We start from the raw sequence: 17,346 nt of genomic DNA, 5'->3' as shown, positions 1-17,346 counted from the left end.
AAGAATTTAGCAATCACAGTCAGTGTTCTGGATTAAAAACAGCTCTTTATTTTGCTCAGCATTTTCTAAGGAAGAAACACAAAGATGGCGGAAACATATATATACAGGGGTGTAGTGGACATTTCAAAAGAGGGGGGACAGATGTATGAAATCCAAAGATTTACATTCTCAATCACCTGTTTCTAAATGGTCTGTCTCTAAAAGTGCGGGGGACGTATCCCCACTGTCCCCCCCGGTTGCTACGCCCCTGTATATATGTATATATATATATATATATATATATATATATATATATATATATATATATATATATATATGAGCTACGTTTATTTTTATCCTTCAATTAGCTTTAACTTGCTTGTATTTGTTATCATTCCCTCTAGGGCTGCACGATTCTGGCTAAAATGTGAATTAGAAGATCTTTGCCCGAACCCGACGGGCTTGGGCTTGCGCAGTAAATGAACAGTCATGTGATGCATTTGGATTAGCGCTAGAAAGTATTCTATTCGTTTGTTACCACATAAAAAATCCACCCCTGCAAAGCTGAAACATATGATGATGGAGAAATCAAAGTGAATTTTGACTTGTCAGGCCAGCCACCAGTTCAATAAGAACAGTCATTCTAGCTGCTAAGGCATTCCAGCGGTCGCTCATACACTGCGCATTACGGTAGAGCGCTAAACAGCAATGTACAGCGAGCTGACAGGGAAGATGACGAGGTCACTCTCTACATTGAAAAAGCTGTCATGGAAAATGAAAGAAGATAAACAAACAATCCTACCCAAAACATGCTAAAATTAGCCAGATCAGTGCATCCTGGCCAGTAGCAGCAGCAGTGAAAGTGTTCAGCGCTGCTCAGTGAGCGCAGAACTGCGCTAAAGCCATTTACAGTGGATTCAATAATGTTCCTCCACAAAACCACATAGCCTTATCTTACTGCGGTCACACCATCTGCGGTTCCGAGAGAGACGGTCACGCTATCTGTGCTTTAAATTGCAGTGCGCGTCTATTCGGTATTGCGCGGTAGATTAAAGACGCGTGTGTTTACTGCGCTGCAGTTTTATAATCTTGCTTCAGTTTTCTTCACGTAAATGAATTCAAGTGAGAGATAATCAAAATTTGTCACTTTTATTTATGTTTGGATATACAATAATCATCACTTTGCATGTAAGCTATGCTATTATTCCTTTGTTTTGCTGTAATTGCGTTTTATTTTATTTTTATTTATTTATTTTATTTATCAGGACATGTAGAATAATAATCTGGTGGAGTTAGCAGAAAACAATTTGATTTTATTATTTTATGATTTTTCTAATATGACTCTTCAGTAAAAAACACTGTATTTTCCACGATTTTGGTATGTTATTATTTAAATGTGATTGAAGTAGGGAAAATAAACATTCGTACAAATAAAAAAAAAATTCTCATTAATTCAGCAACATTCCACATGAAAAAGGGGAAAATATTTACAAAAATTAGTCATAATTGAAGTCATAATTACACAGTAAACACCTAAATAGTAGGTTGTGAATATGAAAAGGAATGTGAATAGTTATGACAGCCGGGTAATGACTTTAATACCATTAATTTTGTTTTAAACTCGCAAATAAAACACAATTACAGCAAAACAAAGGAATAATAGCATAGCCTACATGCAAATTCATGATTATTATATACCCAAATATGAACAAAAGCGACGATTTTTGATTATCCCTCATTTGAATTCATTTACGCGAATAAAAGTGAAACAAGATTATAAAACTGCAGCGCATTAAACACACGCGTCTTTAATCTACCGCAAAACACAGAGTAGACGCGCATTACAATTTAAAGCACAGATAGCGTGACCGTCTCTCTCGGAACCGCAGATGGTGTGACCGCAGTCTAATCTTGGTGAGTAAAAATTTTCAAATTATATCTAAATATTAATTAAACCATAAAATCATAATGTAGACAGGGTATACAGGCTAATGTTGGCATTATTCTTTTATTATTCAGCTTCACCGTCGCCTTCATGCCAGATTGTGAAGAGAAGTGGCGAAACATCCCACAGATCTTTTATCTTAATTTCATAATTGCTAAATACCCGTCATCATTTATCATTTATTTTAATTTAATTGGTTAAGAAAGACTTATTTTTATTGGTGTGTTGGCCTATTTAAAGGCTAAGTGTATGTAGGCCTATTTAGAGTGCTGAGATGTTACGATGCTACAGAAGACATTTTATTTGATTTCCTTGTTCCAACTTCCAAGTGGCCTATAGCCTGAGTTTGTTATGAATAAATTATGTTAAAACACATATGAACGACTCTTTCATGAAAAAAGGCAAAAGAGCTGTGTGCAGGTGCACATCTGAATAATGTCGGGCTATAAACGGGTTCAGGCTTTATAAAGCTGTCAATCAAAATGTACTTGTCGGGCTCGAGCTGAATTCTATCGGGCCTAACTTTTATAGCCCGATTACAGCTCTAATGTGAATCATGATTCTTTTTTTGCTTAAAATCAAGATCACGATTTTCTCACGATTCTGTAGATGTAAAATAAAGGTTTATATGAGTATAGTAGGCTATTATTATTGTTAATTCTCAAACATATGGTAAAACAACAATAATAATATTAGGCCTGTGTGTAGGTCTACTGTTGCTTAAAATGCTCCATTTTGTATAGTCATTATGGTGGACTTGAACCGACTTTCAATGTGTCCTGTTTGTTAATTCACAGTAAAATAATGACATCAGAATATAACTATTCATAATTATAAAGTTGATTTATTATGTTTAAGACGTGCTTGTCATCTGTTATTGACAACATTATAAGACCATTTGTTTTCACTGGTAAAATCAGACATTTGTCATTATCAGATTCATTCTTGCATTATATTCAACATTATATAGGCTAGAGTAGCTATACTGACACAGTAAACATTTATTTTCATGTACAACACTATGTGTTCACTATGAAAGAAAAAACATATCAAATGCTTGTTGTAATCATAACAGTAGCGGCCAGTTTCATTTACACTTCCTAGTGCGGCTCATGGCTGCTGTTACCAGTGTTGCCAGACGTACCATAATTATCACATTTGTACGATTATTTCCATCTCTGTACGATCAATAATGAGAAAAATCCTATAATGTACGATAATTTCAGAATTTTACGGCATTTAAAAGTCATTTCATTGTAATCTTCCGGCTTCTTTACTTATTGATCTAGCTGCATCTCTTCTGTACTGTCTGTGAGGAGAAGGTGGAGTTAGGCACATTGTCTATCTCATCTTATGTTACCTCTTCTCAGCCAGTCAACAAGAGAATGGCTCTCTCTCATGAGTTAACGCTCCTGCTGCGCGTGCCCATGGTTAGGTCAGTAGTTTTCAGTCTGAGGTCGAGCAATAATAATAATAATAATAATAATAATAAATAATCTTTCAAGCAATAATGTTAAAACAATTAGTGCTGTAAAGGAAGGTGAGAAGGACAGGGGAGTTTTCCCTTGATGTTCTTGTTTTTCCTCATTGAAATGCGTCATGTAAAAATGTTTTTTTTTAAAGTTAACCTCATCAAAACAAAGCATGCACACCTCAGAGTGTGTTAAAAATTCAGGAGGGTGCACTGCTTTCAAGCCAACCAGCACTATTTTGCAGTCCATGATGGCATCCAATTTGTACAGCAAAATGAATCTGGCAACAGAGCTCATGTGATTGGTGTTTTTTCAAGTCATGTTATAATGTGTGTGTTAATGTAAACAATGAGCCTGAAAATAAAGTTATATTAATATCAATAGCAACACTATTTTTCAGACTTTTTCAGTCATTAACAGTCGAGTGCATTTTAATATCCGAGAGTGTGTTCTAATTCTACTGGTTGCACTAACTGTACCGCGTGCAATACTGCCATCAAATGGCGTTCACTTGTATTGCATCATTAATTTACTAATTCTGAAACCAAACCGTTACTCAGAAGCGGCATTTTAGAAACTCCCTCGCCGGCCGGATGAAAGTGTTCAGCGGGCTGCATATGGCTCGTGGGCCATAGTTTGCCCACCTCTGCTCTATAATGTTAAGTCTGGACTCTGAGTAGGCCATTTCATGACTGTCTGTGCTTCATCAGCTGTTTTCTTTCCCTAAATAGGATTCCACTGCAATTAGCGGATCATTATCATGCTGAAAATGACAAATATTACCACTGAAGTCCATTCCAGAAGGAGTGGCATAATGGATTAACACCTATCTGTACTTTTCAACATTCACAATTCCATCAGTTCAGATAATATAGCCAACAACACTGCAGCTCAAACCAGGACAAACAACCTCCCTCCAACATTGTCTTTGGACTTACCGCTATACTGCAGGAGTTGGGCAGGTGTATCTGTGCAGGGAAGGCATGTGTTTTCTTGCGTGACTGTGACAGGAGCTGAGCGTTGAAGAACTGCTGCAGGTACGAGCGCAGCACATGCAGGTCACACACGTTATCAATGCGGCCGCCGTAGATGTTCTCCAGGAGACCGTCCACAAAGTCCCACTGAAACGCCTTCCCGCCTGACACAAACACACAAGGAAAATGTCAAAACTCAAGGAAAAATACAGCGAACGTGTGCAAAGATCAAGAGAAATGGTAGAGGTTTTAAAATCAAATGAAAGATCCCGAACTAGCTAGTAAAATGAGTCAGAATTTGAGCAGCCCTGAGCATGACATGTTTTATAGCTTTGTTAGCTTGACGTTGTCCCAACACAAATAAATTAACTTAATTGTTTTTACAAATGTAAGTAGATTGAACATAAAGCAATTATGTTGTCCCAAGAATTGTGCTAAATCAGCTCATTTTAAATAAGCCGAACAAGAAGCGAATATGTTTTTTGAGTGGACACACACACACACACACACACACATCAATGTACAAGACGGAGAGATAATACACACCTTCAAACAGACGGTCGATGATCTCGAAGCCGGCTCTCAGATCTGACAGAGAAAACTCATAAAACTTCGTCCAACCCTGTCAAAACCACAAACACATCATCATCATCATCATCATCATCATCGGTTCATATATTCAGCCTGCGCAACAGCAGCTCACTCTCGAGATGTCTGAATCATGATTAAATACGGAGTGATTTTTCAAAAGCCAGACGTGAATTTCCATGGACACAGTGAACTCATTCATCTTTTCTTTGTTCCTGTTGTTTTCACAAGCAGACATTATTTCAGCTCCGCAAATGTTTGACAGAAAACCTTTTCATAGGAGGAGAAGCTGCTGATGTAAAAGCACTGCTCTGCTACTTCAGCAGCAATTTGACACAATAAAACCCCATCACCAATTCATTCATTTCTCCTTGGCTTAGTCTCTATTTCAGAGGTTGCCACAGCGGAATGACCCACCAACTATTCCAGCATATGTTTTGCCTCGTCGAATCAGCCATAGACCACAATTCTTATTTAATCATATCTGTGACAAAACCGTACGTGACTTGAATTCAACTCGAATATTACAACATGCATACTATTTAGATAAAATTTCAGCAGTCACAAAGTAATCATTCATTTTCCTCCGGCTTAGTCTGATTTATCAGTGGTCACCACAGCGGAATGAACCGCCAACTATTCCAGCATATGTTTTACACAGCGGATTGCAGCTGGAAGGGCATCTGCTAAGTAAAACATATGCTGGATAAGTTGGCGGTTCATTCCACAGTGTCGACCCCTGATGAATATAGGGACTATGCCGAAGGTAAATAAATGAATGAATGAATGAATGAATATGTGACCATGCTAACACAAGGTCAGAGCATCAGTGCGAATTTAATATCTGGACTAACGTTCTCTCCTAAAACATTTGAATTAAATAACATTGTTTACATGACTCTGAATTATTAAATATTAGCAAATATTTTAAACCGATTACTTCCCAAACCTAGAATTTCCTTCACTATTTTATTAATTTTATGCATTTCATATATGTGTGATGTGTGTGTGTGTGTGTGTGTGTGTGTGTGTGTGTGTACATTAAAGAAATAAAATCTATATACATACATTTTATGTAATTAATTTATACATTTTTTGTGCATATTTCCCATTTTGTTACTGTAATAAATGTATTATTACTGATTATTACTGCTTTCACGAAGATTTTTATTAACATTAAAATGTTTGCACCTTTACTTTTATTAATAATAATAAAAAACTAATAATTATGAGTTTAATTAAAGTAATAATTTACTACTAATAAATTGCTTCCCAGTACTGGGTTGCTAGAAGTGCAACATATGCTGGAATAGTTGGTGGTTCATTCCGCTGTGGCAATCCCTGATAAATAAGGGACTAAACCGAAGAAAAATGAATGAATTAATAATAATAAGTTTAATAATTTAATAACAACTACTAATAAAATCAGTTTCTCCATCACTGTTTATTAGATCCTGAGAAAAAGAGAGAGAGAGAAAGAGAGAGAGAGAGAGAGAGAGAGAGAGAGAGAGAGAGAGAGAGAGAGAGAGAGAGAGAGAGAGAGAGTTAATTAAATGGAGCTCTTCAAAGGCCTGACGTGCAGCACTTTAATCCAGACTGCATTAATCAGCCAAAACAAATGCTAAACTTCCAGAGGTCATCTGAGGAGGAGCGTTTCTGTGTGTTTGTGTGAAGACGCGTGTGTGTGTGTACCTGTGGAATATAGTTGCGTCTCTCCTGACACACGGCGTGAAACCAAGCCAGACAGAAGAGAGACTGAGCCCGAGCCAGAAGCCCACCTTTACTGATCTGCTCCGCGCTCCACGTCTCATACGTGCGCTTCAGGTTCTTCTTCAGCCCTGGAGGAGCCTGATAAAAACACAAATTATGATTTAATCTGTTGCATGATTCACTCAATAGATTCGCTCTTGTGATTCGATTCAATTCCAATCTCAGTCTGATACAGCATCTAACAGGGTTCATCCATGTTTACTACTAAAATTCCCTGACTTACGATTTAATGTTTCATGTAATATCTACATACACTAACTGGCCACTTTATTAGGTACACCATACTAGTACCGGGTTGGACCACCTTTTGCCTTCAGAACTGCCTTAATCCTTGATGGCATAGATTCAACAAGGTACTGGAAATATTCCTCAGAGATTTTGTCCATATTAACATGATAGCATCACACAGTTGCTGCAGATTTGTCGGCTGCACATCCATGATGTGAATCTCCCATTCCACCACATAAATTTCACCCAAAGTTGCTCTATTGGATTGAGCTCTGGTGACTGTGGAGGCCATTTGAGTACAGTGAACTCATTTTCATGATCAAGACGTAAGTCTGAGATGATTCACGCTTAATGACATGGAGCGTTATCCTGCTCCATATCCTCACTTAAATCACCTTTCTTCTTCATTCTGATGCTCGCTTTGAACTGCGTCAGATTGTCTTGACCATGTCTAAAATGCATTAGTTGCTGCCATGTGATTGGCTGATTAGGAATTTGCGATAACAAGCAGTTGGACTGGTGTACCTAATAAAATGGCCAGTGAGCATATATGAGGTAAATAATAAAAAATTAAAAAACACAACGCACATACAATGCTGTATTACAGCATATTGTAAAAACACAGAACAATCTGTTTAATTTCAATTTATTTTTAAATCTATGTAAAACTGATTTAGATTATGCTTACACAGCACTAATAATGTAAGAGCATGTGAATGGCCAAGACGTAAAGACAACTAACCTAAATTCAGTGCTTAATTTGTAAATTATGAAGTTCTGAAACAGATCGGGGTTACGGATATGGCATGTTACCAGTGAAGGGAGAGGCGCGGATGAAAATGAAGACGATTGTGAAGTCGTGGAAGAAAGTGAAGAGCGGGGCGGGCCGGGGCGGTTGCGCGTGTAAGGTGTGGGATCGGTAAAATGAGGTGCACAAATTAAGCCCTGCCTACATTCAAGCATACAGATATTTGCTAAACTAATTTCAATGACTTTTTCCAAAACTTCTTTACACCTGGACAAATTCCATGACTTTTTTCCAGGCGTTACATGACCGTCTGAACCCTGCTCTAATCATTTGGATGAAGCGTTTGTATGGAGTGTTTTCTCAAGGAAACAATATCCTGGCCACATCAAGAATGAAAGATAAAAATGAAAACCATTAATCAAACTGTTAATAATTTGTTCCAAATATAGTTTTTAATTTAAACATTCTTCTTAATAGAACTGCAGGGCAATTATTAGATACAATTTTAACCATATTTCACCGGTAGACTGATTACATTAAAGTCTGCATGAACTGGAAGCTGGGACTTTTAAAAAAAAATTCTAGAGAAACAGAATATTTAAAAAGTGGGCGTGGCTTGTTTGCTGCGAGCTGATTGGATGTTGTAAAGTAGGCAGTTTATTTAGGAAAAATGGGGAAAAAGGTTTGGGGAGAGTTTATACAACCAAACAGACTCCTGCTCACCGTTTCTGTTTAATGTCAAAACTGACAGTTGGAGGGGGCGTGGTTAAGTATGTTAGCCACACCCACTACCTCAGACAGACCTAATCTGAGAATTTCACTAAACACAAACTGGAAGTGCATTTCAGATTTCAAGTTTAGATTACAAGGGCAAACTATTATTTTTTTCTTAATGACATGCACAGATGAATTGTTCACCACAAAACTTCAATGTGAGCCAAAAATTTAATTTTCTTAAAATATTTCCCAAATTATGCTTAACAGATTCAGGATTTTTCACAGTATTTCCTATAATATTTTTTCTTCTGCAGAAAGTCTTATTTATTTTATTTCAGCTAGGATAAAATCAGTTTTAAATGTTTTAAAAGCCATTTTATGGTCAATAATATTAACCCCCCTTAACCAATATTTGTTTTGGATAGTCTACGGAACAAACCATTGTTATACAATGACTTGCCTAATTACCCTAACATGCCTAGTTAACCTAATTAACCTAGTTAACCCTTTAAATGTTACTTTAAGCTGTATAGAAGTGTCTTGAACAATATCTAGTCAAATATTATTTACTGTCATCATGACAAAGAGAAAATAAATCAGTTATTAGAAATGAGTTATTAAAACTATTATGATTAGAAATGTGTTGAAGAAATCTGCTCTCCATTAAACAGAATTTAGGGAGAAAAATATACAGGAGGGCTAATAATTCTGACTTCAACTGTATATATCCATGACAGACAAAAATCTTATTAACAAACAGCATGAATCCCTCCACACTGACCTCATAGGTGATCTTCAGGCTGGACTGGAGCAGTATAGGAGTGAATTTGGGATGCACTTCAGCAGTCAACCAGAGCCTGAAACCAGCTTTGGGTTTCATGTTGTTGAGCTCCTGCACACGCAAAACACGTTACAAATAACACACACACATTACATCCCGCTACAACTAATTAAATCAATGAATGCAAACCATCAAACCAATAACATTCGCTGCGGTGTTTGTTTTAGAGGAATTCATTCTCTCGCAGCCTCGTCTGATCAACTCAAAGCTATTACAAATATGCAATGTTATACAACCCAAACACACACACACACACATACACACACACACACACACGTTCTGAGAAGGAGCAGAGAAAATGAAAACAAAAAGCAATTAAAGTATCTGCAAGTAATCTTCCTCTTTCGTATAACACACACACACACACACACACACACACAACCTCACTCTAACTTTACAACAAGTCATTTCAGCTCTAATTAATTCCACAGCTAAGATAACAGTGAAGACAGACAGGCAGTGGAGAGACAGAACTTAAAGGGACAGTTCACCCAAAACTGAATCTTCAGTCATCCTTTACTCACCCTTTCACTTATTCCAAACCCATTTGACTTTCTTTTCTCTGTTGAACACAAAAAGATGTTTTGAAGAATGCTGAAAACCTGTAACCATTGACTCCCATAGTAGGAAAGCAAATACTCTGGAAGTCAATAGTTATCGGTTTTCAACATTCTTCAAAACATCTTCTTTTGTGTTCAACAAAAGAAACAAACTCATAAAGGGCTTATAACCACTCAAGTTTCCATTTTGGGTGAACTATCCCTTTTATTAAAGGTGTTTTGTGGTTTTGAATTACAAAAATTAAGTTTAAATGACACTAAATACTTAAAAATCTACAAATATTTATTTCATTAGACCTAGAGATCGGTTTCATTTCAGAGACAAACAGATGGAGAGTTCTCACCTTCTCCAGCAGGGGGAGCCATGCTGTGACCAGGTGCAGGTTCTTCAGGCACAGCCAATCACCTGAGCGAACACACTCTCTGAGAGCCTGCAGAGCCACATCAGCCTGACCCTGACCCATCGCCACCTGCACAGCAACACACATTCAAAGAGGCGGACATTTATAATAATACAAGATTTATAGTTCAGGTATATGCTGTAATGTTACGCGTTTTATTTATCAAAACAATCCTGAAAACGTCCGCAGAACAAATGTGAAGCAGCACAGACATTTTCAACATTGATAATAATGAAAAATATTTCTTCATCTGGAAATTATAATGATTTCTGGAGGATTCTGTGATGCTGAAACTCAGGAATTCAGTACAAAGTATACGCTCATCAGCCACTTTATTAGGTACACCTGTTCAACTGTTTGTTAATGCCAATTTCTAATTAGCCAATCACATGGCAGCAACTCAATGCATTTAGGCATGTAGACATGGTCAAGACGATCTGCTGCAGTTCAAAGCGAGCATCAGAATGGGGAAGAAAGATGATTTAAGTGACTTTGAACGTGACATGATTGTTGGTGCCAGACGGGCTGGTCTGAGTATTTCAGAAACTGCTGATCTACTGGGACACGTACAGATCTGCCAGCCTCCATCTCTCTCTCTCTCTCTCTCACACACACACACACACACACACACACACACACAAAACACACACACACACTTTAGTTCCCATCAAACACTGGGATGCAATCAAACAGAACTATAAGAAACTCTGGAAACTTCCTCTATATAATCCACAGCCGCCTCTTAAAGGAACAGTGCACTCAAAATTGGTCAATACACACAGAAGACCAAGACATACAAACACACAGTAAAAAACAGCAATATTACAGACTACACTCACTGGACACTTTATTAGGTACACCAGTCCAACTGCTCGTTAACGCTACTTTCTAATCGGCCAATCACATGGCAGCAACTCAATGCATTTAGGCATGTAGACATGGTCAAGACGATCTGCTGCAGTTCAAACTGAGCATCAGAATGAGGAAGAAAGGTGATTTAAGTGACTTTGAACGTGACATGGTTGTTGATGCCACACGTGCTGGTCTGAGAATTTCAGAAACTGCTGATCTACTGGGATTTTCACACACAACCATCTCTAGGGTTTACAGAGAATGGTCTGAAAAAGAGAAAATATCCAGTGAGCGGCAGTTCTGTGGGCACAAATGCCTTGTTGGTGCCAGAGGTCAGAGGAGAATGGCCAGACTGGTTCCAGCTGATAGAAAGGCAACAGTAACTCAAATAAGCACTCGATACAACCGAGGTCTGCAGAAGAGCATCTCTGAACACACAACACGTCCAACCTTGAGGCGGATGGGCTACAGCATCAGAAGACCACACCGGGTGCCACTCCTGTCAGTTAAGAACAGGAAACTGAGGCTACAATTCACACAGGCTCACCAGAACTGGACAATAGAAGATTGGAGAAACGTTGCCTGGTCTGATGAGTCTCCATTTCTGCTGCCACATTCGAAGGTCAGAATTTGGCCTCAACAACATGAAAGCATGGATCCATCCTGCCTTGTATCAACGTTCAGGCTGCTGGTGGTGATGTAATGGTGCCGGGGATATTTTGGGTCCATAAGTACCAATTGAGCATCGTGTCAATGCCACAGCCTACCTGAGTGTTGTTACTGACCATGTCCATCCCTTTATGACCACAGTGTACTCATCTTCTGATGGCTACTTCCTGCAGGATAACACACCATGTCATAAAGCGTGAATCATCTCAGACTGGTTTCTTGAACATGACAATGAGTTCACTGTACTCAAATGGCCTCCACAGTCACCAGATATCAATCCAATAGAGCACCTTTGGGATGTGGTGGAACGGGAGATTCACATCATGGATGTGCAGCTGACAAATCTCCAGCAACTGCGTGATGCTCTCATGTCAATATGGAGCAAAATCTCTGAGGAATATTTGCAGCAGCTTGTTGAATCTATGCCACGAAGGACTAAAACAGTTCTAAAGGCAAAAGGGGGTCCAACCCGGTACTAGTAAGGTGTACCTAATAAAGTGGCTGATGAATGTATATACAGGCATCGGACAATAAAACTGAAATTGGAATGTGCAATAAATGAAGGTTGGCCCCCAGGCTGGTCAAATTTAGCCATGAAACCTCCAACACTAAATTAACCAGTGTTTTAGTTTCATTGTCCAAATACAGCATTATGTTTTTATATAAATATAATGTTGAAATAAAATAGGTATGATACTTATATATACTGTTTTTCAGCTAACATGATTTTATTTCAAGTAGCAAAAATGACCTCTAAATTTGACTGTACTACATTACCATTGCCATGCCGTGTAATGTTATTGGAGCATTAGGTTATGTGTTTGTGTGTTGTCTGGACCTCATGGTAGTTTTCTCGGCCCACAATGTTTCCGGCAAGCTCCTGGAGCTCCTGAGAGGGATCTGCACCTGCAGAGATGATGAGCAGGACCGGCTCCGTCTCCAGGGTCTCTTCATAGAGGTGCTTCAGATTCAGCGGAGGAGGAGACAGCTCCTTCATCCCTACACACACATACACAGGTTTCATTTTGTGACTCTTCACACACTGAAAAAAACAAACAATTATATATATATATATATATATATATATTATAAACAAACTAATTATATATATATATATATATATATATATATATATATATATATATATATATATATATAATTTTATTTATTTATTATTTTTTTTGAATGCTAGTCACACTTTAATGTTTGCAGTTTAATCATGCAGTTTTTAAATACTAAGAGAAAAACAAAAAATAAAACTTGTTTATATTGAGATTACATCAGATTATTTACTGTCATTGTTGTGTTACCATAACGACTACATAATTACCAAAACAGATTTATCACTATACGATAGCAACTATAAACATGCCACAACATTTTAATTACTATAGTTTTTGTGTTTCCATAGCAACTATAAAATTACCAAAACAGGTCAATTAATATAGTTGTTCTGTTACCATAGCAACTATAGATCTTCTACAGCAGATTTATTACTATAGTTGCTGCGCTACCACAGCAACTATAAAATTACCACAACAAAATAATTACTATAGTAGTTGTGCTGCCATCGCAACTATAGAACCACCACAACAGATTAACTACTTGTTTAAATAAAAAAGAGTTTGCCCCCTGTTAAAACGCTAGTTTATCACACCACACAATTTCAAATCTAGCCACACACAGGTCTGATTACTGCCACACCTGTTAGCAATCAAGAAATCACTTAAATAAGACCTGCCTGACAAAGTCAAGTAGACCAAAAGATCCTCAAAAGGTGTAGGTGTAATGTATCTTATACAGTAAAAAAACACTTAATATATGGCCCTACCCCTAAACCCAACCCTCACAGGAAACACCACACCTTGAATGTCAAAATCCCCAATTAAAAGTATGATTTAAGCATTTTGAATTATGAGGACACAGAACATGTCCTCACAAACCACTTTTACATTGTAATACCTCGGTTAGGGCTGCACAATTTATCGCTGCAGCATCAATAATGCAATGTGATCATTCGCAATAGTCAAATCACAGAACATGCAATGTTAAGTTTATGAACTTTGTATTAAAATATACATTCGCATGTGTTTTCAAGGCTTGTGACTGTATAATTATAATCAAAAAACTCTTATTATATGGCCCTACCCCTAAACCCAACCCTCACAGGAAACAGCACATCTTGAATGTCAAAATCCATTGTTAAAAGTATGATTTTCAGGCATTTTGAATTATGAGGACACAGAACATGTCCTCACAAACCATTTTTACATTATAATACATAGATTAGGGCTGCACAATTTATCGTTTTAGCATCAATAACACAATGTGATCATTCGCAATAGTCACATCACAGAACATGCAATGTTAAGTTTATAACCTTTGTACTAAAATGTACATTTGCATGTGTTTTCAAGGCTTGTGACTGTATAATTGTAATCAAAAAACACTTATTATATGGCACTACCCCTAAATCCAACCCTTACAGGAAACAGCACATCTTGAATGTCAAAATCCCCAATTAAAAGTATGATTTTCAGGCATTTTGAATTATGAGGACACAGAACATGTCCTCACAAACCACTTTTACATTTTAATATCTCGGTTAGGGCTGCACAATTTATCGCTGCAGCATCAATAACGCAATGTGATCATTCGCAATAGTCAAATCACAGAACATGCAATGTTAAGTTTATAAACTTTGTACTAAAATGTACATTTGCATGTGCTTTCAAGGCTTGTGACTGTATAATTACAATCAAAAAACACTTAATATATGGCCTTACCCCTAAACCCAACCCTCACAGGAAACAGCACATCTTGAATGTCAAAACCCCTGGTTAAAAGTATGATTTTCAGGCATTTTGAATTATGAGGACACAGAACATGTCCTCACAAACCACTTTTACATTATAATACATAGGTTAGGGCTGCACAATTTATCGTTTTAGCATCAATAACGCAATGTGATCATTCGCAATAGTCAACTCACAGGACATGCAATGTTAAGTTTGTAAACTTTGTATTAAAATGTACATTCGCATGTGTTTTCAAGGATTGTGACTGTATAAATATAATCAAAAAACACTTATTATATGGCCTTACCCCTAAACCCAACCCTCACAGTAAACAGCACATCTTGAATGTCAAAACCCCTTGTTAAAAGTATGATTTTCAGGCATTTTGTATTATGAGGACACAGAACATGTCCTCACAAACCACTTTGACATTATAATATCTCGGTTAGGGCTGCACAATTTATCGCTGCAGCATCAATATTGCAATGTGATCCTTCACAATAGTCACATTACTGGATATGCAATGTTGAGTGTATGAACTTTGTATTAAAATATACATTTGCATGTGTTTTCGAGGCGTGTGAATGTATACAAACAATTAAAAACACTTAATATATGGCCTTACCCCTAAACCCAACCCTCACAGGAAACAGCACATCTTGAATGTCAAAATCCCCAATTAAAAGTATGATTTAAGCATTTTGAATTATGAGGACACAGAACATGTCCTCACAAACCACTTTTACATTGTAATACCTCGGTTAGGGCTGCACAATTTATCGCTGCAGCATCAATAACGCCATGTGATCATTCGCAATAGTCAACTCACAGGACATGCAATGTTAAGTTTATGAACTTTGTATTAAAATATACATTCGCATGTGTTTTCAAGGCTTGTGACTGTATAATTATAATCAAAAAACACTTATTATATGGCACTACCCCTAAACCCAACCCTCACAGTAAACAGCACATCTTGAATGTCAAAACCTCCTGTTAAAAGTATGATTTTCAGGCATTTTGAATTATGAGGACACAGAACATGAACTTATTATATGGCACTACCCCTAAACCCAACCCTCACAGGAAACAGCACATCTTGAATGTCAAAACCCCCTGTTAAAAGTATGATTTTCAGGCATTTTGAATTATGAGGACACAGAACATGTCCTCACAAACCACTTTTACATTATAATACATAGATTAGGGCTGCACAATTTATCATTACAGCATTGATATAGCAATATGATCATTCGCAATAGTCAACTTACAGGACATGCAATGTTAAGTTTATAAACTTTGTATTAAAATGTACATTTGCATGTGTTTTCAAGGCTTGTGACAGTATAATTATTTTAAAAGCTTCAATAACAAGTAATTTTATTGAATAGTACTTATTTTTTTACTGTTAAGACTCTCAAACACTGTTTATCTCAATTGTATTATCGTATTTATAGATTGTTTATTATATTTTATGCACTACAGAATCATCCCAAGCAATCTAAAATGATCAATTCCTTTTAAATAGAGATAGTCAAGTCACCTGGTGAAACTGTAATCGTATTGCAATATATATCGCAGAATAGCAAAATATCGAAATGTCTGATTTTTCCAATATCGTGCAGCCCTAACCAAGCTCATACAAATGTATCCTTGTAAACCCCCCTTGTAAACCACCCAAACACAGTACAAACACACTCAAACACACCTTACAGGACATTCATCAGCACTGAAAATGCCTTCTGCTGTTACTATCCTTCACACAGGGGTGCTTCTGATTTCTCCTCTGCTTTAATGTTTAGTAGTTTATTATCTTCTTTTCTGCTTATACTTCTATGGTAAAAGCGCTGTAAAAGTCAAGTCCACCTTGGCTGGAGAGCTGCCGTCAGTCTGAATGGGTTCAGCGGGTTATGCTGATGCTATAATTATTACGACATCACTGAAATAAATAATAACATTCCTCATGAATAGTAATGTCCATTTCCTCTGCCATTAGCTCTAATGCCGTGTCATTGGGAATTAGAGCTCAGTAAATCTTTAAATATGTCTGAGTCCTGATGAGCAGAAGACCTTTTCCCTGGCGCTGCGTCCAGAAGAATTACTCTGAGCCTCGGCCTCTGCTGACTCCAGATATCCAGAGTCAAATAATACTTCACAATCTTCAGTCAAGCAAGGTGGAATTCAGAGTGATACACAATAATACACAACTTGCATACTATATATATGTGGATCTTGTAAACAACAACGTACATGGCTAGTATATGGATGCTCTGTCTAGACTTTTTTGTTGTTGTTGCTATTGTCCTTGAAACCTTGCCATTACGTTGGGAGTGCAGTGGCTGGTATGTACATGAATGGCTGGTATTTAAACCTTTCTGTCGTGTTGCATGTTCAGTGCAGTCAGACAAATTCCAAATGGTTGCTGGAATTGTGTTGCGTCACGTTATAGTACAGGGTTTCTGCAGGTTTCACCAAGCTAAATTTAAGACTTTAAGACACTTTTAAGACCCTTATGAATGTAATTTTAGACTTATACAGGGCTAAATGCTAATGATTTTTTTAATATCCCAGTTAGAAACGATTTTCACTTTATTAAAAATGATTAAAATTTATTCGATTTATTAATACAATTAGAATAATTTTAGTTTGAATATTTTTTAATTAATTTTCAAATATATCCATTGGCAAATCCTATAACCCTTAACAAGACACACACCAGATGCGCTGCTCAGTGCAGCGACACGCACATGACAGTTGAAAGTATAACCAGACCCGCATGCTATTTTAAACGAAATTATTCATAT

At 37.1% G+C, this 17,346-nt stretch overlaps 1 protein-coding gene across 1 annotated transcript in view; it reads right to left on the bottom strand.

Annotated features, from left to right (window-relative positions):
* The window catches only part of LOC130241336 (cytoplasmic dynein 2 heavy chain 1), a 230,303-nt gene that overhangs the window by 32,172 nt on the left and 180,785 nt on the right, over window positions 1-17,346 (bottom strand). Inside the window, exons 77-82 of the mRNA XM_056473046.1 lie at window positions 12,583-12,743; window positions 10,167-10,292; window positions 9,203-9,313; window positions 6,651-6,806; window positions 4,917-4,992; window positions 4,335-4,534 (exon numbers count right to left, since the gene is read on the bottom strand). Coding sequence (XP_056329021.1) covers window positions 4,335-4,534; window positions 4,917-4,992; window positions 6,651-6,806; window positions 9,203-9,313; window positions 10,167-10,292; window positions 12,583-12,743 — 830 coding nt within the window. The remainder of the gene's footprint in view (window positions 1-4,334; window positions 4,535-4,916; window positions 4,993-6,650; window positions 6,807-9,202; window positions 9,314-10,166; window positions 10,293-12,582; window positions 12,744-17,346) is intronic.

The sequence above is a fragment of the Danio aesculapii genome, chromosome 15, assembly GCF_903798145.1.
Source record: "Danio aesculapii chromosome 15, fDanAes4.1, whole genome shotgun sequence".
NCBI classification, from domain to species: Eukaryota; Metazoa; Chordata; class Actinopteri; order Cypriniformes; family Danionidae; genus Danio; species Danio aesculapii.
This window is presented reverse-complemented; position numbering and strand designations above follow the sequence as displayed.